The sequence below is a fragment of the Hippoglossus hippoglossus genome, chromosome 16, assembly GCF_009819705.1.
Source record: "Hippoglossus hippoglossus isolate fHipHip1 chromosome 16, fHipHip1.pri, whole genome shotgun sequence".
Taxonomy (NCBI): Eukaryota; Metazoa; Chordata; class Actinopteri; order Pleuronectiformes; family Pleuronectidae; genus Hippoglossus; species Hippoglossus hippoglossus.
In genome coordinates this window covers 8,002,360-8,027,497 of record NC_047166.1, presented here as the reverse complement: position 1 = coordinate 8,027,497, position 25,138 = coordinate 8,002,360, and the positions used below count along the sequence as shown (strand labels likewise).

The following is a 25,138-nucleotide window of genomic DNA, read 5'->3' as shown; positions in this document are numbered from 1 at the left end:
TGATATGAAGGAGCAAATGGAGGTTTTTGTGTGTTTGTTCCCTCTCTCCCTCCCATGTGTGTTTCTTTGTTTCTTATCTTCCTCTAACTCGTGTGTAACCTCTGACCCTTTTGGTTTTATCCGTGTGTGTCAGGGCGAGGATCAGTCACAGTGGGTCGGTGAAGTTGAGCATTTACATGACGGTCTACACAATCACCTACGTGATTCTCTTCATCTACGAGGCAGAGGTACACACACACACACACACACACACACACACACACACACACACACACACACACACAGGGAAAAAATTGCTTTATCTGAGAAGAAACAATAATCAGCAATGATCCTATTTATATACCAATATTGATCCTATGATATTCACACACATTCGCACAGAGCCTCTACTGCGCTTCTATAAGACTCTACTGCAATTTGGGCTTCAGTTGGGCTTCAGTTGACCAAGGGCACTTTGGCATGCTATATGGAGGAGCAGGAGATTGAACCACCGACCTTCTTGCCACATCAACTTGACTCATAGACCAACATTCATTTGTTAATTGGGGTGATTGATTGACAGAATTGTCAGCAGTAAAAATATCCAAGTGGCCGCACTATATTTCACATTATTAAAATCATCTAACTGCACTAACAGCAGTTCAGTCACCTGTCAGTTTAAATTCATATCCCATCGTGTAAAACATGGGAACACTTTGAAGTTCCGCCTCCTCAGATGTGACTGAGACCAGCGGCTGACTTTACGCTCCAGGCGACGAGTGTGATCGCCGGGTTTCTGACTGACGCTGTTGGACACTGGTCTCTGCAATCAATCTGAAATGATTGCCGTCTTCTGCTTTTTTCAATAATCGCATAAATATTCATGGGAGAGTTGGAACCACAGATCAACGTGGGCTGGGATAGCTTTTCTCTGACAAGTCGCCCATATACATAACCTATTATGAATTAATATTATGAATAAATCTATAGTAAAAAACAAATGATATTGATATTTATTGATAAATTGTGGATCCTTATAGGAACAACCAGGCAGCTCCCAACCACACACACAGACACACACACACACACACACACACACACACACACACACACACACACACACACACACATTGCATTATTTAACGACTGTACCTGAGTGAGATAACAAGTCATAGATCAGTGAATCTTTCTTTAAAGTTCCGTAGCCGTACTCTCTCATTAATTATACTGTGTCTTCATGTTCTGTATGTGAAACTGAATTCTCTGTGTTAATGCATATGAGCCTATGAATTAATAACACACTCAGGGAGTTACAGTTACTCCGCTCACTCCTGCAGAGGCTCCAGCAGCATCAGTCAGATGTAATGATGGTACATTTAGGGACAGTGGATTACAGTCTTTGAATTCAGCATGGTAATGGCCCAGTGGGAATAGTGCAGTGGGAAGTAGCTGTGCTATATTTAATGCAGGAGCCTATAGCCATCTCTCACACGGCAATATGTGGATCCGAAGCAGTGTAATTTATCTGCCGCCTGCCCTCTTACATGTTCCCTGCCATTAAAGAGCTCAAAACACTGGGGAGCTCCGGCTAAAAATACGGCAAACTAGGTTACAATTGGAACTGAAATGTAGACCTGAAGCTTGTTCCTGGGGCCGGGCCCGGCTCTGGTTGCCTGGTCGGATCCCGAGAAGCTTCACGCTGAGCAGTCACACCTATGCATTATGTAGCAAGAGTAACCCTGTATGGCTAACGCTATCCCGTCACTGGACTGTGAAAGGCAATCTAGCATCTGCAGCAGAAAGTGCACGTGCCCCACACACACACACATACTGACCAATGACCTACTTGTGGAGAAGAAGTGTCAATGTCAAGGACTCTCACAGAACGCTACAAGCTGAGTTTTGGCTCGGACATCGCAGTGCATCAGCTGAACTGTGAGCAATCCATCTTGGTAATTAGGGCACAGGCTGAATGTGAAGCAGACACAGACACTCCTACTTTGTGTAAAAGTTTGGCTCATTTATAAATGTGTGTGTTCGATCTGGCATAACTTCTCGTGTTCCCGTGCCAGTTCTTCGACCCAGGTGAAGTGCTGTACTCCTACGACAGCCCCGCGGGTTACGGGCTGATGGGCCTGCAGCTGCTGGCCTACGTGTGGTTCTGCTACGCCGTGCTGGTCTCCCTGAAACACTACCCAGAGAAACAGCCCTTCTACATCCCCTTCTTCACCACGTACACACTATGGTGAGACCTGCACATCTTCCCCTCTTCTCTCTAATACCATCTGAACCAGAAACTGCAGGTGTAGAGGAAAAACAAAAACACATTTCTCTGTCTGAGGTTCATTCAATTTGAATATTTTATGTGCACGAGATCACGGCTCCGCAGTGAAAAGTTGTTTACCACTACACCTCCATTCTGCAACATTGAGTGCCCAACCTCTGTGCTCCAGTCGCACTATAGATGATTATACGTCAATGAGTGATTGCGAGAGAAAAATATCTATTTTTACTGATGAGATCACCTCTATTAGAATAATTTATGCTAGTATATGTGTGTGTGAAGAATAGTTTAAAGCTTTGTACTAGAAAGTACATACACTGCTCAGCCTCTCTGCCTTTCGCTCTTTGTGTATAATACCATGAGGGTAAATGAAGGGTAGATTACAAAGACTAATATTATCTCTGTATTTCTCTCATTGCCGCAACTATCTCCTGCCTCATTATCGACGCCTCTCACATCCTCCCGCCTTTATCTCTCCCTGTGTGCAGCCTCTTCTCCTTTTTCTTCTCATCAAACTCCCCTCGCATCTTTTTTTACCCCTTTTTAATATGTTTTCTCCACATGTTTATTATAAATCTACTCGCTTGCCTCCCTCAGGTTTTTCGCGGTGCCTGTGATGGCTCTTATCGCCAATTACGGGATTCCCCGCTGGGCCCGGGAGAAGATCGTCAACGGGATTCAGCTCGGCATCCACCTCTACGCTCACATCGTCTTCCTTGTTCGTATCTCTCTCTCTATCACACACACACACACACACACACACACACACACACACACACACACACACACAAGCGCACGCCCACTCGTGCACACCCTTGCTCTCCCACATAGTTCACATCACTCAAGTCATTATTGCCACTGTCATTCATACATTATTCACCATCTCTGAGTCATAAACATCTCATGCTGATTGTCTCCTCCACACATCATTATCTAGCCCTTCCTCACCTTCGACACATTGGGCTTTATTAATGGGCCGTGCTGCTCACGCAAATTTCCTTTTTATATTCCTGCTCAGTGCATGCATGTCAATTCCCACCTCTCCCTTGGACCTCACGTGCTCTGGCTATGTGTTAGACACATTTTTCTTTTTAATCCTTTTGCCCCCCAGGTTATCACACGCCCCTCGGCAGCCAATAAGAACTTCCCCTATCATGTTCGGACATCCCAGATTGGGATCCTGCTGTCCAGTCCGAAGGGGGGCGAGGGGGGAGAGAGTTTCCCCCATCATGCTTACGGAAACAGCTCCTTCGTGGGAGATTCTCAACCGAACTTCACTGAGCTCTTCTCCATCCAATCAGTGAGTTGAATCACGGCGTGTTTGGGTGCATGTTGGACATCCTGGATTTAAGTAGGAGTTATAGCTCATGTACTGTATGAGTTTATATTCCTTTTATGCTTTCTCCTCATCGTTTTTCAATTATCTCTCTAATAATCTCAGTTGTGCATATTTTTTGTTATTAAAAATGCAAAAATCCCTGTGTTTAACACAGCTTGAAATGAACTGTCTCATCCAACAAAGCCTTGTATTTGAAGGAATCAGTGTAACAATAACAGATTCGTAAGGGGACGTGTGTGTTGGGATTATTTCTTGGCGGCAACTTTCATCTCCTCCTGTGGGCGTCAGGTGAATGACAGTGAACACAGCCTGACATAGCACACGCTCTGTTCGGAAAACACTTAGGCACAAGGAAATAATCATTAAACAGAAATTCTGACAAGACCAAATTAAGACGTGTTGTGTTTGCCGTGATGAAACGTCGAGCTTGGGGAACTTTCAAATCTGTGCAAATAGCTGTTTCCCTCTGAACAGGGATGAGTGACAGAAGAGGATCTCTGAATCTGCAGATACACTGGTAGAACATGCAGAGAGCAGCAGGAGTGACAGAACATGAAGGGACAACCTGCAGTGGGCGAATGGCAAAAGCCACACAACGGAAACACAACCACAACAGAAGTGAGCGACAAAGGATGTTGACAGTGAAATGAGACAAAAAGACAAGCAACTCATTTTAAGCCGCTGCTGGCTGTGGAAATTGATCGCAGATGGTAACTCTTCTCATTTCACTGTTTACATTAGTTGTCGCTCACTTTTGTTGTGATTATGTTACCGGTCACCGTATCGACCCACATACTTTGCAGAAAGTTGACAAAATGCACCAAGTTTCCACGTGCGTCATCTATCAAAAAGCAATGCAACTAAAAGCATTTATAAGATAAAAAGGCATTAAGACTTTCATGAAGTTACAAGGTGGCAGTCAATAGACACAAGATATAGTAAAGTAAAAGTGCGAAGTGGAGAAAACAAGTTTTTAATTTATATTTGGAAGTGGCTCCGAATAAAAGCAGTTCCCTCTGCTGTTCCGAAGCCATTATGTGTTTTATAACCTGGCGCTCAAAATCGATTTTCTAAATGAATGCCAGTGTAAACAGTAGTTATGGGCCCTCCTCTCTTGGTTCTTGCTAGAAATCTGGCAGCGTAATTGATGCATTTGCAGCAGACATCTAATTGGAAGACACTGGCAGGACCAGGCTTGAGTGCGGCTGCTTAAGAAAGTCTAATAAAACACCATCATTTTAAACTTGGCCTTTAGTCTTTATAGCCCTAAAATCAAGGTGGGAGATAACAGACCCTCTCGTTGTTGTCGAACAGAGTTCTCTGCATCTCGTCTTTCTTCAAGTGAAGGAAATGTAGTTACAGTTGATTACTTGCATTGTCGCAGTGAGTCTATTACACCGGGGTTATTTGGTGAAGGAACACAGTAAATCTGCAGCCCTATTGTTTTGCAGAAATTGGCCAAAAGGGCAAATTCTGAGGTTATCACAGCAGGTTTGTGCCGAATTGAAAAAATGCCAAATAAAACAAATGTATCATTGGTTTTCTAAGATGGGCAAGATTTTTAAAAGAATAAAACTCTAACCAGTCCTTTTAACTGATACAGATTTTGCAGTTCTAATCATTAGGATGAATGTGTTTCTAATACTTTGAGGTTAGGGGCGAATTCAATCATCAAATTTCAGCTTAATTATTCTGCCATCAGGTGATTTTATCATTTTCTAGCAAATACCGTTTGTCAATTTAATGATTCAAAGCAAGGTACAATTAAAAAGGAATAACCCTAATGATTCACTGTAATTCATAACAGTGAAACATTTATTACTTTGTTTTGATTTTCAGTGGTTGGGTAATTTTCAATTAATCTGCAAGACAAAATGCCAAACCTTTAATGATTAATGCTTTATCATGTGAGAATTCACTGATTTTCCTTGTCATGCATTAGATACACTAATGGTGGTGGGATGGAGATAGATAGATGATGGATAGATACATACATACATAGAAATATACATAGATACAATATATCTCATGATATGGTCATTTGCTCTTGTAAATTTTTACTAGTTTCTAATGTTTTCTAGACCAAACTGTTAATAGATATAATAGAATAAAATAAATGCCAGATGAATACTGAAAATATTGAAAACGGGCCTTTATTTTGTTGCATGAATATTGATGTAAAAACTGTCTCGTATCTTTCAACCATGTCCTCCAGGCCTAAGTGAAAGTCGACAGTAAGTTCTGGTTTGATGAGCTGTAGTGTGTGGAGGGCAGGAGGTCAACAAACCCAGGTCATGTGCAATTTACCCTGACCTATATAACCGTGACAGCTTGTGATGCACTGTGTGTTGTTACTGACCCGGTTTCTCAAAGGTCCCAGTTTCTGTCCAGTAACATATATTCTGAAGATCAGGGTCAAAAGAGCAAAACTGTCCTGTTCCTCCCTCCAGGATCCAGTGAAGACGGTGGAGGAGACAGTGGCCTGTAAAGGACCCGAGGTGCCGAGGAACAGCGAGCAGAAGATCATCACCACTGCCGCTGACCTGACGTCCATATTGCCCCCGCCTCCGATACCCCCCCGCCTGGCCGCACGCTCACCCCCACTCCCGCCCCGGCTCCCCTCGTTCACCGAGTATTTCAGCATGCAGGGCGGAGGAGGGTTCGGAACCAAGGCGTGAGATGGAGAGAAGGTCAGGAGAGGGGGAGAGGGGGGGAGGGGGGGACGAGGAGGGGAGGCATGGAGGGAGCGGACAGAATGACAATACAAAGGAAAAGTGGAAATCAAGGTTTCACTGTAATAAAGACAGAAGGGACCGCCCAGAAAAAGTTTTGAGATTGGAAGGATGGAGAAGAGAAATCATCGGAACCGTGAATCCCTAAACGCTACCTTTTTCACCTGTGAATGGAAACCAGCTGCTGGAGGAGTAAAAGCTGTGAGATAGAGGAGTGCTGAGCTTGTTAAAGAATAAAGAAGCAATAAATATTTGATGCAGAGCAGTAAAAGGCACACGGGGAGAAAGATGACAAAGTGGATGTAGCCAGAGCAATAGCATGATAGCTGTGCAGGATGCGGAAATGAACAAAATTCTCGAAATACTTTTATTCAAAAATTCATGAGGTGGAGATGGTGTGTGCCTGGAAGAGTTTGTAAATAGCTAAAAACCGGAGAGAGCTACCACTATATAGAGTTTTATTCACAAAAAAAATAAAGAAAATAGGAAATTTGTTTTCATGGGTTTTTTCCACATCATTAAATTCCAGTCGGTGCTGTGACCATGTAAAACTCTCATTCCACTCAAATGATCATGTAAAAGAAAAGGAGCCTTTTTTTTTATGTTTGGCATATTTTGATAAAGCATAGATATTTACTCTCAATGGAGTTTGTCGGGTTAATTTATATTCTAATATGCCTTTAATATTGCAGCTGGTTATTCTGGTTTGATATGCTGATGTGTAAATGTAAAACGTCACGTTTACTGTGGGCACTTCTAGGTACTCGTAAAAACAAGCATGTTTGTATTGTATTTCCTGTCCAAAAAGCTGATATATGTATCCCCCCCGTGATCATACAATATTTGCTTATTGTGTGTATTGAAATCTATACTTTTGTAAATACATACAATAGGCTTTAGTATATTTTTGACAGGTGAAACTCTGTTGTTATTCCGGACGAAACCTTCACGTGCTGTCGAAAGAGAAACGGATTATTACGATGCTGCTTTGGTTTTCGTAGGTAGCGCAGAACATGCCTGATCAAAAATGTCATCTCTGTGTATGTAGACGTTGGTGAATGTACTGATGCAATACGGCACAAGGACAGGGATGATTTTCAAGTTACTGGAAGAATATAGCCGTCTTCTCAGCTCACATCTGCAACACCACGTCCCTGATTAAAGAGCAGGAGGCTTCTCTTTTTTTTTAAAATACAAGTAACTTGATCCTCACCCCTGTCTAGTACCTGAAACATGAATATATATATATATAAATATATAACTATTTGTCAGCTTTTCGGCCTTGAATGTTCAAACCGTACGAAAAGCTGAGCAAATAATTCTAGTTTTATATCTCCTAACATTGAGCGATGACAAAAAAAAAAGCCTTGTAGATGAACTGTGAAAGCAGCAACACAACTGTACATTTTTGTCTGTCCTGCATGGAGCACTTTAATGTTCCTGGTCTTAGTCTGTTTATTATTCGTGATGATGTCACCTTAATACGACTGCTTTGAAACCTGTACCCACACCACATCGTGTAGTATTCCACGTGCATACGCCTGTAAATACAGTCTGAAAAAAACGTCCGGACTTTTTAGAGAACTCATCGTTAAATCAACGCGATTCAACATTGAACTTCTGAGCTGAGTTTACAACCAGCTTCTGGCAAAAATCTGCGAAAGGGGGGGGGCACCAACGAATTCAACAGTTTTATCTTGACAATTCTGATTCCTAAAATCAGCGGGACTCTGCTGCACAGTCCGCAGATGTATCAGTGGCAGTCTTGCTGTGATGGAGTACTGTAGGATGTTAGGACCGTGGTGTGTAACTTGTGAGAGTGCAGTCAAGAGGTGTAACTTCATACTTGAATTAGAGAACTAGTCGTTATTTCTGATCGTGTCTGGTTTATATTTGGCACGTCCGCCATTTTGTCTGCTGTTGCCTGATGCTACGGTTGCCATGACTCGACTGGGCGACTCTACTAACTGTTGGGTTTCCTGAAACTGCATCACTGCTTCGATGTTACACATATTGACGTTAAATGACAGGACTGACACGCACACGCACACACACACACAGACGCACACAGGGGTGAGACGTTGAAGAAAAGAGATTATGTATGCATGACAGAAAAACAGCACAGCTTATTGGCTACTCAGAGCGATCTGGTTAAGAGCACATCACTGAAGCACTGTTCAGATGCATTTTAATGGTGTCAAATGACGATTCTAAATACGCTGTACATAAACACCTTTTGCCAAAATAATAAAAGAAATATGGTTTTATTAGAAAGCTTGGTTGCATTTATGTGTGTTGTTTGGCTCCTGCGTTAATAAGAGAGGCTGTTTGTGTTCCAGTTACGACAAGGGCATGTGTCCAAAAGGGTAAATTTAATATCTGTAAATCATATTTAGAATCTGTTCTCATTACAAGAGTCCATTAGAGTAAAACACCACAGGGACAGACTCCAGGCTGGTCACAGTCTGATGTAGGCTAGAGCCTAATTATTTCTCAGTCACTGCCAGTTTCCCGCTCTGTGACTGTGGAAGTGCACGGTCACAACAAACTGTTCTTGTTTGTCCCTGTTTTTTCCAGGAAGGGTCTAAATCTGCTAATGGCTTTCAGCCGAATCCTGCAACAATCTAATCAAAATTACTTCACTGTTGAGTAAAAAAAAAAAAAAAGTGTGATGCTCAATTCAGTTATTTTCTCCACAAAGTCCTTTCCCATCAAATTTGATGCAATATGACAGTCCAATACAATATTTACTGTAAATACGCCCTCTGTTCATCTATTGCACTTCAGTTTAAATGAGACCTGACTTGTGGGTTTGTATTATACTGCATTATATTGTTCTATGCTCTGTTATTTGTTCACCATGACGTAACAAATAATGAAAACTTTGTGCAATATGCTGCAGCCTGATGGATGAGCCTCACTGCTGACACCGACTCGTCATAAAGGCTTTCCACAGTCTTCACTAAATTAAATGTCAAGACCTTTTAAGACTTTTTCAACAACTCAAAGAACAAAATCTAACATCTTTTCACAGTCATAAGGCCAAAGAAAGACAAAAAGCCAGTAGGGACAACAAGGCCAACTGTTAATTATATAATATATATAATGCATTAGTTATTAATCAGATACATGATTACTACTGTCAAACAGCTTCCCAACTGTATATAACAATAATTCATAGTGATATAATGAATCTATTAACATGACCTGGTCAGATAATGGAAAATTTACAACTGGATTACCTATTGACAAATGAATGAATTTAAAGTCCGTTTCTTAAAGAGTCCTGCAGTGAGACAGTATTTGTTAAAGGTAATAAGGATAGTTAGTAACATGGGATATATATTTATGTACGTGCTGCAGCGGAGCAGCTGTTGATGTTATAAGCTACGCGTCATATTATTCTGTGCTCTGTGAGAAAGATCTGGGTGACATGGTGATGCAGTGGTTATCAGGACCACCTCACAGCAAGAAGGTTCTGGATTTGAACTCGTCGGCTGGCTGGGTCTTTCTATGTGGAGTTTGTGTTCTCCCCATGTTTGTGTGGGATGTGTCAGACTTCCTCCCACAGTCCAGAGACATGTAGATCTAAATTGCCCATAGGTGTGATGAGTGTGAATGTCTCTGTACGTTCGCCCCTTTGTTACCGTGGCGACCTGTCCAGGGTGTACTCCGCCTCTTGTCCAAGGTCAGCAGGGATTGGCCCCAGCTCCCCTCGGTGTTTGTGTCCTTATTTCTTTTTCATCCTTTGCACAAACCAAATCATAAACAAGGGTCTGGAAAAAATCTTTAACAAGATTTATATGACATAAGTAGTTCTACTTATTACTGTTGTTTTGGGGGGGTGGGAATTGTTTATCAACATGGCCAGTGAAAGTCTTATGGGCACATTCACTAAAAATAGCTGATTGACGAGGTGTTTTGTGAACAAGCAGCTTCCTCCACAGGAAACACTTAGACATGTCACAGTAGTAAAAACACGTGTACAAAAGGTAAATGAGTTACAGCAGATTTTTAAGGAGTAACACTTTTCCTATGACCAGTCAAAACGTTTGCAGTTTCCTACATGTTTAAATACATTTTGATGGTCTTGAAATTTTGGAGAATTTCATCCACTGTTGATGTATTACAATACATAAAAACATATCAAATGTCTACATATGTCCTGTTATTTGCCGATATTGTGGAAAAGTGCCACTAATCAGCAAAATGAGAACAAGAGCAGCGTTGTTTGTGAGCCGACCCTCACACGGTCGATAGTTTAGTGTTCAAAGACAAAGTAAAATCCTCTTACTCTTGATAGGAAGTTTATTTTATAATACATCATCAATCAGAAATGTTCCCATACAGAAATGTCCTTTGCTTCAGTTGCAGGTATAACTTTTGATCTGTTCTTTCGCTGAATGAAATGCATCAGTCTCTTTAGGCCACAAACTGCTGTGAGTTATGATTTTGCAGCCAACTCTTGTGCCCTCTCCTCTCTGTAGCCTTTGAGCAGCTGGTTGATGAGCGTCAGTTCATTCTCCTTATTCGCTGGGTAGAGAGGAGGGAAGGGGTTGCCCTTGAACTCCAAGACGGCCATCTTAGCTCTGTCCATGTTCTGTCTGTTGGGGATTTGCGCCATCCGTGTGTAAGCTTTCGACTGAGTCTCAAACCGTGGGGCCAGGACCTTGAAGAGCTTTGGGACCAGATCCTTCTCCTGCAGAAAAGGAAACACGCTCAGAATAAACCACTGTTTCACATTCAGACAGACGCAGCTTGTTAACTTCACAGAGTTGAGAAGCTGCAGACACGTACCGTCAGCCAAAAACTGGCCATTTTCATTGCCTTGTCATCAGTGTCTCCCTTTTTGGCATAGTCCACCAGCTGGAAAAAAACAAAACAGGAAAACACAGTCAGGATCCTCATGTGTGGAAGAAAGAGGAATTAGAATCTGAATATGTTGGAGAGTGTTGGTACAAAAATGATCTTCTTGAGATTAAAAACAAGTAGACAATGATAGTCTCTCTGATACCAGGGATCATCCTCTCTTTACTACGACAGCACAGAGCGAGAGCACAAGCTCACAAATGCTCTGAGCAAGAAATAAGAAAGACAGACAAAGTTTTGTGAAATCCCAGAGGAGTGAAATCATGTTATTGCCCTTGATTATCACGTATGGCTGTGATCGCTTATTTGTGTTCAGATACAGATCAACTTAATACTAAAAACTCTAGCAGACAGAAATGTAAGTGCACATTCTCAAACTTTTTATCTCCACCAAGGAGTTTATGTTTTCACCCGTTCATTTGTTTGTTTGTATGTATGTCAGCTAAATTACACAACAACTACTGAAGGGATTTCCATGAAACTTGGTGGAAGGTTAGGACAAGAATGAACCCATTCAATGTTGTCACAGATCTGGACATATCTTTAACATAGAACAAATCTTGGTGAAAAAACAGGAATATTTAAGTGACAGATATCTGAGATTGTGCAATTTGGTGCAGCTTTCTTGTATTTAAGGCGACTCTTGGGCCTCGTGGAGGATAACGCATCTGGCTGCCATTGTAGCTTGCAATTCCAACATGTTGACTTTTGAAAGAAGAAAGTCTCTGAAAGAACATGTTAGAGTTGTTTTAGATTATTTTTTTTATAGCTACTTGACTCACCAGACCATGAAGAGAGGACATTTAAGTTTTGTGCTTTTGCCTGATGAAGATGTGGTTGTTCTTTAACAGTTCAATAAAAGCTTGTAAAACTTACACAAGCTCAAAATATCGACTTTAACCTGTTTTATAGACAACAGCTAAATAGTAGTTCTTTATATCCATATATATATTAAAGTAAATGAGACTATAAAATACCTAATTTATAATTACATGATGACAATAGTGGGTATAGAATATCCTAACCTTTCATTCAGTTATAACATCATCATAATAATAATAATAATAATAATAATAATAATAATATACTATCTTCTTCTTGTGGATGACACTGAGCCTTCACAACAAAAACATTTAAAAACTAAATGTTTGTTGTCTGTTTCCTTTCTGTTGTTTGTATTTGACCTGCTCAGACGTGTTAGCATTAGCATTAGCTTCTCCGGACGGTTCGGTACCTTCTCGGCGTAGAAGCGGACCTCGTCGGCTCGGGCCCGCGTGGTTTCGATCCTCTCGTGTCGGACCAGTCCCGTCAGAATGTTCCGCAGCATGTTGATGCGGGACTCTGGCCCCAGGCCCATCTTCCGGGCCATCCGGCCGTGGGAGATCAGCGTCTGCAGCGTGAGGCGCATCTTGTCCGGGGAGAGTCTCCTGCGGGAGTCCGAGATACAGACACGGAGGAGCCGACAACACACAGCGGGGACCGGGTTCTAAAGGAGGCGAGTGACCTTCTCAGTCAGACCTTTATATGCAGCCTATGGAGGGGACTCGATAGGTTAAGAACAAATCCTTCCGGTCAGATGTGTCAAAGCAGTGTCTGACATTGGAGGTGCGTCGGTGTAACTGTCCGACTTGGTGCTGGAACGGGGAAACAACAGTTCCGCTTAACTCCCTGCGGAGGAGACGAAAACCAAAAGCGAGAATATAAAATAAATCAATATTTAATTGTTAATATTAGTAGTGACAATAAGTAATCAATGATAATCATGATCTGTTTAACTTTTCTGACGTTATTTGGTTATTAAATATAAAACATGTTGTTTACAATCACAGCTGATAAACATTAACAATAAACCATTTTTATTAATTGTTAATCATGTTTATTCTAAAACTATTTATTCATATTCCGATCTGTTTTATTTGTTGTTTGTCTGAAATAACTCTCATCTTAAAGGGATAGTTCACCCAAAAATGAAAGTTCACTCATTCTCCACTCACCACAATGCAGATGGAGGGGTGGGGGAAGTGTTTGACCTTCGACTCGAAACGGTGTCATTTACACCACGTTTAGAGCCTAAATGTTCTCTGTGATCCACACGTGAACACGGCTCATTGAATGGATTTGAATGTCGGGCCTTACGGACACTTGGATGAAACCTCAGGAGCATATGGAGGCATTTTATGTTTTCATCTGTTTTTATACATTGAAGAATTGGTCACCATTTACTTCAATTGTATTGGATTTGGCTGCAACTCTTTTTACCCCTGAAACTCTAAAAGGGTTTTGTGGACTCAAACACTTCACCCACCCCTCCTTCGGCATAGAGGTGAGTAGATCATGAATGAATTTTCATTTTCATAATTCGAAAATATAAAACCGATCACAGACACAGAGCAGTGCAAAATAAAGAAACAAACTTTAAATATTGGCCTTGCACTTATTTTATTTTCATGTCAGAGAGAGTTTCATGGACTCAGGGTTTCGCAGTAGCAGGGATGAGTTTGGAGCAGACTCAGGAGGCAGCCATGGTCCTCTGCAGCCACTCTGTGAGAACGCAGGTCTGATGCAGTAGAGAGAGGAAATAAATGTGTTGGAACTACATGTCACATCAGGCTTTGAGGATATTTTTCTGCAATAATAGAGATAGAAATGATAGCTGGAGGAAACTCTTTACCTTGGCATATACACCGGGGTGGTTCTTCTCTGCACATCCAAAGCCCCAGGACACAACCCCCTGCAGCTCCCCATTACACACAAAAGGACCGCCAGAGTCACCCTGAGAGAAGGAGGGGCAGTCAAGCAGATGGACATTTACAAAAATGTACAGCAGATATTCTTGTCCACTTCACAAAAAGAGACATGCACACCTGGCAGGAGTCCTTGCCTCCCTCCAGGGATCCAGCACAGAACATGGCCTCAGTGAGCATCCCGGGGTAGGAGTTGTCACAGTCCTCATCGGACAGGATAGGGATGTCCAGGCACTGCAGCCTGTTACTGTCAACAGCTGCAGGGATTTAACACAAGGGTAAAATAAAAGTTAGATCAAATGCATGAGTGAATAACCACAGCTTGTTGAGAAAATGCTTAATACTCACAGGAGCTCATGGTGACACCCCAGCCAGAGACTGTGCACATGGTGCCAGCAGGGGCACAACTAGTGGGCAGAGCCACAGGCCGCACGTACTGGTTGATGGTGGGGGGCTTGCTAAGCTTGATCAGCATGATGTCATTGTCAATAAGCCATGAGTTGTAGTCGGGGTGAGGAATCACATGGGTAGCGGGGATGATCTGTTCATTGCCATCCATGAACCAGCGGTTGTGATCACCGAGGACGATGTCCATTTTGCTGGAACAGAAGCAGAAGCTGTGGATGAGGGAACAGAAGGCTTTGATTGTGTGAGAAGTGTCGTCTGTGATGTTTGCAGAGCATCCACGGTTTGAAGCAGTGAGCGGCTGACACCACCCAGTTCTCGTTGACCAGGGAGCCTCCACAGAAGTGGTAGCCGGAGTTCAGAGACACCTGATGGGGCTGGGAATGAGGCGTGCACTCATACCCTCCAACAATTTTGTCATCGTCTGTGGCAACTGAAAAAAACAGACATATACGTTTATTGTCTTGACCTTTAATGAAATGCATAGAAGACATCAAATAAAGAGTTTCTTCTTTGCCTCTGTGGTATCATTTAAAGCCACGTTTCTATGTAATAGATTTGTTGTCTCTTTGGCAGAACCTATCCCATAGAAAGTATATTCTGATATTATCTCTAAACGTTGAGTGGTCCAGACTCACACACAGCTCCTACGAGCAGCACAAACACCAGAGCTCTCATGTTTGACTAACGGTGGATAAAAAGCCAAAGATTGCTCCATACTTGCTTTTTATTGAGTTTTTTTTATCTAAAGCCACCGATTGAGCCCCACCCCTGGTGTTGCTGACCAATCAAAACCCTCAAAAAGTGCTAATGGGGGAAATAACCATTTAATTCGACAAAAAGCATTTTTTGGAGAGTTTTACTGTCTAATTTTGAAGGATTCTGCTCAGTTCTTTGATAAAAATAAAGTTTAAAACTGTGTATGTTGTTGTAGTTTGATTCGTTGCTGTGTTTGAGTACAGTTCTATATGTTTTTGAACAGGCTGTAATCATCCAGTCATCATGACCTTGACTCTGTCCTGCAATGAAATGTCAGTTGGACACTTTCTCACAGACGGTCTCACTGGCTCTGGTATAGTGAACGGAAATATATAGGCCTATATAAACAGTCCTTTAGTTTTATTATCTATTGTGTATGTTCTTGTTGATCTATTTATCTTTGTAACTTCTCTGCTGTGGTCCTGTTTGCTCTGTATCAATTGGCTTGACTTGATTTGAGTCTCTCTAGTTAATGGGTTATTTGCAAACTTCATTATGTTTTGACAATGTTTCAGGTCATTCTGATGAAAATGAATAGAAAGCTTCATTTAAACCACACTATAGTCTTATAAGCATTTGTGACACATACTGTTTATCTAGAAGGAAAAACCTTGAGTCCTATTATCAACTTATTTATTTAGTGTTTCATTCTAAACTGTTGCATGAATCAAACTGTCTAAGAAAGTTATGTCATGACAAAGTTTGATACTTTTATTTGTCAAAATACAGTAGTTGTGGAGGTTCCAAGATAAACCTTGTTTTTACTGTATTTCCAAGGAGTCGAGAACAGTTTAAGATCTTGGTGAAAAATCCAACATTATTTGAAAGTCGATGTTTAAGACTTTATTGATTCAGATGAATATGTGGTCCAGACTCACACACAGCTCCTATGAGCAGCACAGACACCAGAGCTCTCATGTTTGACTAATGGTCGATAAAAAGCCAAAGATTGCTCCATACTTTTTATTGAGTGCTTAAAGCCACCGATTGAACCTGGTGTTGCTGACCAATTAAAACCCTCAAAAAATGCTTATGGGGAAAAATAACCTTTACTGTTATCGTACTAATTAAAATTTTTTACCAAAGCATATTTTGCAGAGTTTTACTGAGACTCTTTTTGAAGGATTCTGCTTAGTTCTGTGATAAAAGTACAGTTTAAAACTGTGAATGTTGTTGTAGTTTGATTCGTTGCTGTGTTTGAGTACAGTTCTATATGTTTTTGTACAGGCTGTAATCATCCAGTCATCATGACCTTGACTCTGTCCTGCAATGAAAGTCAATGTCAGTTGGACACTTTCTCACAGACCGACTCACTGGATCTGGTATAGTGAATGGAAATATATAGGTCTATATATATGATTTATTTTTACTATCCCATAATTATAAAAAATCCAAACATATTTTAAAATAGTGTGCACCATGATGTGGAAAGAAATGAAAAGGAACATTATTTGAAAGTCGATGTTTAAAACTTTATTGATTCAGATGCTCAAAGGCAGCACATTGTTCAAACATATACATCAATGTTGGAGTTAGAACGATGGAAGAAAGGCAGCGGAGTACGATCACAGGATCAGATTTAATAGCTGCTCATGGTGCTCGTCAGCCAGTCGTTGAAGAGGCAGACCTGTGAATGAGGAAGAATCAGAGTTAGATTAGTTCATCAGTGTCTCACTGTGGATTAAATATCTTTCTCTTTGGAAAGTTACCTTGGCGTAGACACCAGGATTACCCCTCTCAGCACATCCGTAGCCCCAGGACACAACACCCTGCAGCTCACCGTTGCACACGACGGGGCCACCGGAGTCACCCTGGGAGAGAGAAAATGAAAACAGTTTTAAGATGATTTCAATGAACAATGTAACTAACATTCACTGATGTAGGAAAAACTTGTCTGCAGATTTCCTTCTTGTTACACACCTGGCAAGAGTCCTTTCCTCCCTCCAGGTATCCAGCGCAGAACATGGCATCGGTGATCATGCCAGGGTAGGAGTTATCACAGTCCCTGTCAGACAGGATGGGGAGATCCAGGCACTGCAGCTTGTTACTGTCAGCTGCAGGATGGGAAACAAAGTATTAGAGAAAAGGGTTTTTAAAGTTATCCCACACAAATCTGGACCTCAGAGCAGTTACAATGCAGATGTTACTCACTGGAGCTCATGGTGTCTCCCCATCCAGAGACTGTGCACATGGTGCCAGCGGGGGCACAGCTGGTGGGCAGAGCCACAGGCTTCACCTTCTGGTTGATGGTGGCGGGCTTGCTCAGCTTGATGAGCATGATGTCGTTGTTGATGTTGTAGGAGCTGTAGTTGGGGTGGCGGATGACACGGGCGGAGCTGATGTACTGCTCGGTTCCCTCATTGACCCTGAGGTTGTGCTCGCCCATACGCACCTCCACACGGCTGCAGAGGAGAGAGAGGAGGGTTTTACATTTGAATTTCATGATGCAGTGTAAACACAATGATTATTGAATGTAAAAACATTGTCTTCATAACATCAAGAGGTGACGTACGACTTGTAGCAGTGAGCAGCAGACACAACCCAGTTCTCGTTGACCAGGGAGCCTCCACAGAAGTGGTAGCCAGAGTTCAGAGACACCTGATGGGGCTGGGAGTAGGGCTTGCACTCATACCCTCCGACGATCTTGTCGTCCTCCGTGGCAACTGAAAACACCCAAGAGACCAAAAGGTCAGAAACCAAGAGAATATTTCTTTTTAGAATATATAAAACTATACATGGAAGCAGAAAGACACAACTCACAAGCAGCTCCGATGAGCAGAACGAAGACAAGAGACCTCATGGTTGCTGTGTGATCCTGTTGATGAGAGAACTTCACCTGGAACCTGGTTTAAATAGAAAGGAAGCTCTGCCCTTTACCTGCTGGACACACCTCCCACCATTATTCTCCACCAATCAGGGTCCTGGACTGATAATTCTGCGTGTTGGAAAAGCAAATATTGTGTAAAGTGTGGGATGGTCTGTTCTGATACACTCTATACATGAGATTGTATCGTCTACAAAACCATTTCAGAGTCGTCCATGAAAGGAAAACATGTGTTTTAAAAAGTTGAAACATTTCTCTTAGTAATGAAAAGTTGTTCAATTCTATGACTCTTCCTGAACTTCATACTCCAGGTGATGTTGCTGCAGAGCACTCTGTACATCTATGTTTAGCACAGTATGTATTCAGTGACCTTTAACCTCAGCAGGTGAAGACATGGCTGCAGCTCTGCAGATGGTCCGGTTCCCAACCACAGCTGCTGAATATGGATTTTACAGGAGGACCAAGCCACGTGTCGTTCAAAACTGCTGACTCCAGAGACAAAAAACATAAATGCATGAAATTACACATGTACTACGCTAGAAATGATTTGTTTTAGGACTTCTCACTTTTGATAATCAGCAAGTCCTAAATGGCCAGATGCTTTTGAGACTCATTTCTCTCATGTAATATAAATTTCAAAGACAAAAAAAACAAAGGCCACATAAGACTGATTAGATTTTTTACTAGGCAGAACCTGTCCCATAGAAAGTATATTCTGACATTACCTCTAAACGTTGAGTAGTCCAGACTCATACACAGCTCCTACGAGCAGCACAGACACCAGAGCTCTCATGTTTGACTAATGGTGGATAAAAAGCCAAAGATTGCTCCATTCTTGCTTTTTATTAGCTGCTTTATCGAAAGCCACCGATTGAGCCCCACCCCTGGTGTTGCCGACCAATCAAAACCCTCAAAAAGTGCTCATTGGGGGAAAAACGTTCACTCTGATCGTACCAATTAAAAAATTCTACCAAAGCATAAATTGCAGAGTTTTACTGAGTCTCTTTTTGAAGGATTCTGCTCAGTTCTGTGATAAAAGTACAGTTTAAAACTGTGAATGTTGTTGTAGTTTGATTAGTTGCTGTGTTTGAGTACAGTTCTATATGTTTTTGTACAGGCTGTAATCATCCAGTCATCATGACCTTGACTCTGTCCTGCAATGAAAGTCATTGTCAGTTGGACACTTTCACTGGCTCTGCTTTTGTGAATGAAAATATATAGGTCTATATATACAGACATTTATATTATGTGAAAATGATTTCTGACACTTTTTAATCTCCCATCATGATTTACACATCAGTGCTTTTATTATATATTGTGTATGTTCTTGTTGATCTATTTATCTTTGTAACTTCTCTGCTGTGGTGTTGTTTGCTCCATATCAATTGGCTTGACTTGATTTGAGTCTCTCTAGTTAATGGGTTGTTTGCAAACTTCATTATGTTTGACAATGTTTCAGGTCATTCTGATGAAATTCAATAGAAAGCTTCATTTAAACCACACTATAGTGTTATAAGCATTTTTGTCACATACTGTTTATCTAGATGGAAAAACCTTGAGTCTTATTATCAACTTATTTATTTAGTGTTTCATTCTAAACTGTTGCATGAATCAAACTGTCTAAGATAGTTATGTCATGACAAAGTTTGAGACTTGAACATTTTATTTGTCAACATACAGTAGTTGTGGTGGATCCAGGATAAATATTGTTTTTACTGTATTTCCAAGGAGTCGTGAACAGTTTAAGATCTTGGTGAAAATCCAAACATATTTTAAAATAGTGTGCACCATGATGTGGAAAGAAATGAAAAGGAACATTATTTGAAAGTCGATGTTTAAAACTTTATTGATTCAGATGCTCAAAGGCGGCACATTGTTCAAACATATACATCAATGTTGGAGTTAGAACGATGGAAGAAAGGCAGCGGAGTACGATCACAGGATCAGATTTAATAGCTGCTCATGGTGCTCGTCAGCCAGTCGTTGAAGAGGCAGACCTGTGAATGAGGAAGAATCAGAGTTAGATCAGTTCATCAGTGTCTCACTGTGGATTAAATATCTTTCTCTTTGGAAAGTTACCTTGGCGTAGACACCAGGATTACCCCTCTCAGCACATCCGTAGCCCCAGGACACAACACCCTGCAGCTCACCGTTGCACACGACGGGGCCACCGGAGTCACCCTGGGAGAGAGAAAATGAAAACAGATTTAAGATGATTTCAATGAACAATGTAACTGACATTCACTGATGTAGGAAATAAATGTCTGCAGATTCCCTTCTTGTTACACACCTGGCAAGAGTCCTTTCCTCCCTCCAGGTATCCAGCGCAGAACATGGCATCGGTGATCATGCCAGGGTAGGAGTTATCACAGTCCCTGTCAGACAGGATGGGGAGATCCAGGCACTGCAGCCTGTTACTGTCAGCTGCAGGATGGGAAACAAATTATTAGAGAAAAGGGTTTTTAAAGTTATCCAACACAAATCTGGACCTCAGAGCAGTTACAATGCAGATGTTACTCACTGGAGCTCATGGTGTCTCCCCATCCAGAGACTGTGCACATGGTGCCAGCGGGGGCACAGCTGGTGGGCAGAGCCACAGGCTTCACCTTCTGGTTGATGGTGGCGGGCTTGCTCAGCTTGATGAGCATGATGTCGTTGTTGATGTTGTAGGAGCTGTAGTTGGGGTGGCGGATGACACGGGCGGAGCTGATGTACTGCTCGGTTCCCTCATTGACCCTGAGGTTGTGCTCGCCCATACGCACCTCCACACGGCTGTACAGGAGAGAGAGGAGGGTTTTACATGTGAGTTTCATGATGCTGTTTAAAAACAATGATTCTTGCATGTAAAAACTTTGTCTTCATAACATCAAGAGGTGACGTACGACTTGTAGCAGTGAGCAGCAGACACAACCCAGTTCTCGTTGACCAGGGAGCCTCCACAGAAGTGGTAGCCAGAGTTCAGAGACACCTGATGGGGCTGGGAGTAGGGCTTGCACTCATACCCTCCGACGATCTTGTCGTCCTCCGTGGCAACTGAAAACACCCAAAAGACCAAAAGGTCAGAAACCAAGAGAATATTTCTTTTTAGAATATATAAAACTATACATTGAAGCAGAAAGACACAACTCACAAGCAGCTCCGATGAGCAGAACGAAGACAAGAGACCTCATGGTTGCTGTGTGATCCTGTTGATGAGAGAACTTCACCTGGAACCTGGTTTAAATAGAAAGGAAGCTCTGCCCTTTACCTGCTGGACACACCTCCCACCATTATTCTCCACCAATCAGGGTCCTGGACTGAAATGTCTGCGTGTTGGAAAAGCAAATATTGTGTAAAGTGTGGGATGGTCTGTTCTGACACACTCTATACATTAGATTGTATCATCTACAAAACCTTTCCCGAGTCGTCCATAAAAGGATAACATGTGTTTTAAAAAGTTGAAACAATTCTCTAAGTAATGAAACGTTGTTCATTTCTATGACTCTTCCTGAACTTCATACTCCAGGTGATGTTGCTGCAGAGCACTCTGTACATCTATGTTTAGCACAGTATGTATTCAGTGACCTTTGACCTCAGCAGGTGAAGACATGGCTGCAGCTCTGCAGATGGTCCGGTTCACAACCACAGCTGCTGAATATGGATTTTACAGGAGGACCAAGCCACGTGTTGTTCAAAACTGATGACTCCAGAGATAAAACACACCAATGCATGAAATTACACATGTACTACACTAGAAATGATTTGTCATGGATTTCTCACTTTTGCTAACCAGCAAGTCTTAAATGGCTTGATGCTTTTGAGACTCATTTCTGTCATGTAATATAAATATCAAAGATAAAAACAACAAAGGCCACATAAGACTGATTAGATTTGTTACTAGGCAGAACCTGTCCCATAGAAAGTATATTCTGACGTTACATCTAAACGTTGAGTAGTCCAGACTCACACACAGCTCCTACGAGCAGCACAGACACCAGAGCTCTCATGTTTGACTAATGGTGGATAAAAAGCCAAAGATTGCTCCATTCTTGCTTTTTATTAGCTGCTTTATCGAAAGCCACCGATTGAGCCCCACCCCTGGTGTTGCCGACCAATCAAAACCCTCAAAAAGTGCTCATTAGGGGAAAGAAAATTCTCCCTTATTTTACCAATTAAAAAATTCTACCAAAGGATGAATTGCAGAGTTTTACAGAGTCTCTTTTTGAAGGATTCTGCTTAGTTCTGTGATAAAAATACAGTTTAAAACTGTGAATGTTGTTGTAGTTTGATTTGTTGCTGTGTTTGAGTACAGTTCTATATGTTTTTGTACAGGCTGTAATCATCCAGTCATCATGACCTTGACTCTGTCCTGCAATGAAAGTCAATGTCAGTTGGACACTTTCACTGGCTCTGCTTTTGTGAATGAAAATATAAAAATAAAATATATATATATATATAACTTTTCCAGTCATTATTAACACAACAGTGCATTTATTATCTATTGTGTATGTTCTTGTTGATCTATTAATCTTTGTAACTTCTCTGCTGTGGTGTTGTTTGCTCCGTATCAATTGGCTTGACTTGATTTGAGTCTCTCTAGTTAATGGGTTGTTTGCAAACTCCATTATGTTTGACAATGTTTCAGGTCATTCTGATGAAAATCAAAAGAAAGCTTCATTTAAACCACACTATAGTGTTATAAGCATTTTTGTCACATACTGTTTATCTAGAAGGAAAAACCTTGAGTCTCATTATCAACTTATTTATTTAGTGTTTCATTCTAAACTGTTGCATGAATCAAACTGTCTAAGATAGTTATGTCATGACAAAGTTTGTGACTTTACAATTTTATTTGTCAACATACAGTAGTTGTGGTGGATCCAAGATAAATATTGTTTTTACTGTGTTTCTGAGAAGTCGTGAAAAGTTTAAGATCTTCGTGAAAAATCCAAACATATTTTAAAATAGTGTGCACCATGATGTGGAAAGAAATGAAAAGGAACATTATTTGAAAGTCGATGTTTAAAACTTTATTGATTCAGATGCTCAAAGGCGGCACATTGTTCAAACATATACATCAATGTTGGAGTTAGAACGATGGAAGAAAGACAGCGGAGTACGATGACAGGATCAGATTTAATAGCTGCTCATGGTGCTCGTCAGCCAGTCGTTGAAGAGGCAGACCTGTGAATGAGGAAGAATCAGAGTTAGATCAGTTCATCAGTGTCTCACTGTGGATTAAATATCTTTCTCTTTGGAAAGTTACCTTGGCGTAGACACCAGGATTACCCCTCTCAGCACATCCGTAGCCCCAGGACACAACACCCTGCAGCTCACCGTTGCACACGACGGGGCCACCGGAGTCACCCTGGGAGAGAGAAAATGAAAACAGTTTTAAGATGATTTCAATGAACAATGTAACTGACATTCACTGATGTAGGAAAAACTTGTCTGCAGATTTCCTTCTTGTTACACACCTGGCAAGAGTCCTTTCCTCCCTCCAGGTATCCAGCGCAGAACATGGCATCGGTGATCATGCCAGGGTAGGAGTTATCACAGTCCCTGTCAGACAGGATGGGGAGATCCAGGCACTGCAGCCTGTTACTGTCAGCTACAGGATGGGAAGCAAAGATTTAGAGAAAAGGTTTTTTAAAGTTATCCAACACAAATCTGGACCTCAGAGCAGTTACAATGCAGATGTTACTCACTGGAGCTCATGGTGTCTCCCCATCCAGAGACTGTGCACATGGTGCCAGCGGGGGCACAGCTGGTGGGCAGAGCCACAGGCTTCACCTTCTGGTTGATGGTGGCGGGCTTGCTCAGCTTGATGAGCATGATGTCGTTGTTGATGTTGTAGGAGCTGTAGTTGGGGTGGCGGAAGACACGGGCGGAGCTGATGTACTGCTCGGTTCCCTCATTGACCCTGAGGTTGTGCTCGCCCATACGCACCTCCACACGGCTGCAGAGGAGAGAGAGGAGGGTTTTACATGTGAATTTCATGATGCAGCGTAAACACAATGTGACTGCACGTAAAAACATTATCTTCATAACATCAAGAGGTGACGTACGACTTGTAGCAGTGAGCAGCAGACACAACCCAGTTCTCGTTGACCAGGGAGCCTCCACAGAAGTGGTAGCCAGAGTTCAGAGACACCTGATGGGGCTGGGAGTAGGGCTTGCACTCATACCCTCCGACGATCTTGTCGTCCTCCGTGGCAACTGAAAACACCCAAGAGACCAAAAGATCAGAAACCAAGAGAATATTTCTTTTTAGAATATATAAAACTTTACATGGAAGCAGAAAGACACAACTCACAAGCAGCTCCGATGAGCAGAACGAAGACAAGAGACCTCATGGTTGCTGTGTGATCCTGTTGATGAGAGAACTTCACCTGGAACCTGGTTTAAATAGAAAGGAAGCTCTGCCCTTTACCTGCTGGACACACCTCCCACCATTATTCTCCACCAATCAGGGTCCTGGACGGAAATTCTGCATGTTGGAAAAGCAAATATTGTGTAAAGTGTGGGATGGTCTGTTCTGACACACTCTATACATTAGATTGTATCGTCTACAAAACCTTTTCAGAGTCGTCCATGAAAGGAAAACATTAAAGAAACAAGCACATGAATGTGTTTTTAAAAGTTTTTCAATTCTCTTAGAAGTGAAAAGTTGTTCATTTCTATGACTCTTCCTGAACTTCATACTCCAGGTGATGTTGCTGCAGAGCACTCTGTACATCTATGTTTAGCACAGTATGTATTCAGTGACCTTTAACCTCAGCAGGTGAAGACATGGCTGCAGCTCTGCAGATGGTCCGGTTCACAACCACAGCTGCTGAATATGGATTTTACAGGAGGACCAAGCCACGTGTCGTTCAAAACTGCTGACTCCAGAGATAAAAACCCCCAATGCATGAAATTACACATGTACTACGCTAGAAATTATTTGTTATAGGACTTCTCACTTTTGATAACCAGCAAGTCCTAAATGGCTTGATGCTTTTGAGACTCATTTCTGTCATGTTATATGAATATCAAAGACAAAAACAACAAAGGCCACATAAGACTGATTAGATTTGTTACTAGGCAGAACCTGTCCCATAGAAAGTATATTCTGACGTTACATCTAAACGTTGAGTGGTCCTGACTCACACACAGCTCCTACGAGCAGCACAGACACCAGAGCTCTCATGTTTGACTAATGGTGGATAAAAAGCCAAAGAT

At 41.8% G+C, this 25,138-nt stretch overlaps 6 protein-coding genes across 7 annotated transcripts in view; 1 reads left to right on the top strand and 5 right to left on the bottom strand.

Annotated features, from left to right (window-relative positions):
- Positions 1 to 8,604, top strand: part of tmem145 (transmembrane protein 145) — a 35,802-nt gene extending 27,198 nt beyond the window's left edge. Inside the window, exons 11-15 of the mRNA XM_034611436.1 lie at positions 134 to 227; positions 2,052 to 2,224; positions 2,861 to 2,981; positions 3,375 to 3,563; positions 6,053 to 8,604. Of these exons, the coding sequence (XP_034467327.1) occupies positions 134 to 227; positions 2,052 to 2,224; positions 2,861 to 2,981; positions 3,375 to 3,563; positions 6,053 to 6,280 (805 nt within the window). The 3' untranslated portion in view covers positions 6,281 to 8,604. The remainder of the gene's footprint in view (positions 1 to 133; positions 228 to 2,051; positions 2,225 to 2,860; positions 2,982 to 3,374; positions 3,564 to 6,052) is intronic.
- A 1,957-nt stretch (positions 8,605 to 10,561) lies between these two features.
- Positions 10,562 to 12,730, bottom strand: mrpl17 (mitochondrial ribosomal protein L17). The gene is made up of 3 exons (XM_034611451.1): positions 12,438 to 12,730; positions 11,132 to 11,200; positions 10,562 to 11,033 (listed from the first exon to the last, which is right to left on the bottom strand). Exons 1-3 carry the CDS (start codon positions 12,609 to 12,611, stop codon positions 10,779 to 10,781), a joined length of 498 nt encoding a protein of 165 aa, XP_034467342.1. The 5' UTR covers positions 12,612 to 12,730; the 3' UTR covers positions 10,562 to 10,778.
- Positions 12,731 to 13,712: 982 nt separating this feature from the next.
- LOC117777004 (trypsin-1-like) lies at positions 13,713 to 15,031 on the bottom strand. 2 transcript variants are annotated; one of them, XM_034611450.1, is made up of 6 exons: positions 14,991 to 15,031; positions 14,635 to 14,785; positions 14,292 to 14,546; positions 14,068 to 14,194; positions 13,875 to 13,976; positions 13,713 to 13,760 (listed from the first exon to the last, which is right to left on the bottom strand). In XM_034611450.1, exons 1-6 carry the CDS (start codon positions 15,028 to 15,030, stop codon positions 13,713 to 13,715), a joined length of 723 nt encoding a protein of 240 aa, XP_034467341.1. In that variant the 5' UTR covers position 15,031. The 2 variants fall into 2 exon arrangements, with proteins under 2 accessions (XP_034467341.1, XP_034467340.1); XM_034611449.1 differs by having other exon boundaries at positions 14,068 to 14,204; positions 14,296 to 14,546.
- Positions 15,032 to 16,561: 1,530 nt separating this feature from the next.
- On the bottom strand, positions 16,562 to 18,046 carry LOC117777001 (trypsin-1). Its single transcript, XM_034611445.1, has 6 exons — positions 17,872 to 18,046; positions 17,624 to 17,774; positions 17,263 to 17,513; positions 17,032 to 17,165; positions 16,821 to 16,922; positions 16,562 to 16,738 (listed from the first exon to the last, which is right to left on the bottom strand). The coding sequence occupies exons 1-6, from the start codon at positions 17,909 to 17,911 to the stop codon at positions 16,691 to 16,693; spliced, it is 726 nt and encodes a 241-aa protein (XP_034467336.1). The 5' UTR covers positions 17,912 to 18,046; the 3' UTR covers positions 16,562 to 16,690.
- A 1,709-nt stretch (positions 18,047 to 19,755) lies between these two features.
- LOC117776997 (trypsin-1-like) lies at positions 19,756 to 21,131 on the bottom strand. The gene is made up of 6 exons (XM_034611442.1): positions 21,066 to 21,131; positions 20,818 to 20,968; positions 20,457 to 20,707; positions 20,226 to 20,359; positions 20,015 to 20,116; positions 19,756 to 19,932 (listed from the first exon to the last, which is right to left on the bottom strand). The coding sequence occupies exons 1-6, from the start codon at positions 21,103 to 21,105 to the stop codon at positions 19,885 to 19,887; spliced, it is 726 nt and encodes a 241-aa protein (XP_034467333.1). The 5' UTR covers positions 21,106 to 21,131; the 3' UTR covers positions 19,756 to 19,884.
- Positions 21,132 to 22,921: 1,790 nt separating this feature from the next.
- On the bottom strand, positions 22,922 to 24,295 carry LOC117777002 (trypsin-1-like). Its single transcript, XM_034611446.1, has 6 exons — positions 24,231 to 24,295; positions 23,983 to 24,133; positions 23,623 to 23,873; positions 23,392 to 23,525; positions 23,181 to 23,282; positions 22,922 to 23,098 (listed from the first exon to the last, which is right to left on the bottom strand). Exons 1-6 carry the CDS (start codon positions 24,268 to 24,270, stop codon positions 23,051 to 23,053), a joined length of 726 nt encoding a protein of 241 aa, XP_034467337.1. The 5' UTR covers positions 24,271 to 24,295; the 3' UTR covers positions 22,922 to 23,050.
- Between the last annotated feature and the right edge of the window lie 843 nt (positions 24,296 to 25,138).

Bases quoted from the DNA above. Each gene is read 5' to 3' on its own strand.
- mrpl17 (XM_034611451.1), bottom strand. From the start codon at position 12,611: ATGCGCCTCACGCTGCAGACGCTGATCTCCCACGGCCGGATGGCCCGG. The intron at 11,201-12,437 runs GTACCGAACCGT...GTTTTTTTCCAG, and splicing joins TCCGCTTCTACGCCGAGAAG to CTGGTGGACTATGCCAAAAA. The intron at 11,034-11,131 runs GTACGTGTCTGC...CCTTTTCTGCAG, and splicing joins TGGCCAGTTTTTGGCTGACG to GAGAAGGATCTGGTCCCAAA.
- LOC117777001 (XM_034611445.1), bottom strand. From the start codon at position 17,911: ATGAGGTCTCTTGTCTTCGTTCTGCTCATCGGAGCTGCTT. The intron at 17,166-17,262 runs GTGAGTAACATC...CCCATCCTGCAG, and splicing joins GGGAGACACCATGAGCTCCA to CTGACAGTAACAAGCTGCAG. The intron at 16,923-17,031 runs GTGTGTAACAAG...TCTCTCTCCCAG, and splicing joins GAGGAAAGGACTCTTGCCAG to GGTGACTCCGGTGGCCCCGT.
- LOC117776997 (XM_034611442.1), bottom strand. From the start codon at position 21,105: ATGAGGTCTCTTGTCTTCGTTCTGCTCATCGGAGCTGCTT. The intron at 20,969-21,065 runs GTGAGTTGTGTC...GGGTGTTTTCAG, and splicing joins TCTGCTCATCGGAGCTGCTT to TTGCCACGGAGGACGACAAG. The intron at 20,708-20,817 runs GTACGTCACCTC...TCTCCTGTACAG, and splicing joins GCTGCTCACTGCTACAAGTC to CCGTGTGGAGGTGCGTATGG.
- LOC117777004 (XM_034611449.1), bottom strand. From the start codon at position 15,030: ATGAGAGCTCTGGTGTTTGTGCTGCTCGTAGGAGCTGTGT. The intron at 14,786-14,990 runs GTGAGTCTGGAC...TGTTTTTTTCAG, and splicing joins GCTGCTCGTAGGAGCTGTGT to TTGCCACAGACGATGACAAA. The intron at 14,547-14,634 runs GTGGATGCTCTG...CTTCTGTTCCAG, and splicing joins GCCGCTCACTGCTTCAAACC to CAAAATGGACATCGTCCTCG.
- LOC117777002 (XM_034611446.1), bottom strand. From the start codon at position 24,270: ATGAGGTCTCTTGTCTTCGTTCTGCTCATCGGAGCTGCTT. The intron at 23,874-23,982 runs GTACGTCACCTC...TCTCCTCTGCAG, and splicing joins GCTGCTCACTGCTACAAGTC to CCGTGTGGAGGTGCGTATGG. The intron at 23,283-23,391 runs GTGTGTAACAAG...TCTCTCTCCCAG, and splicing joins GAGGAAAGGACTCTTGCCAG to GGTGACTCCGGTGGCCCCGT.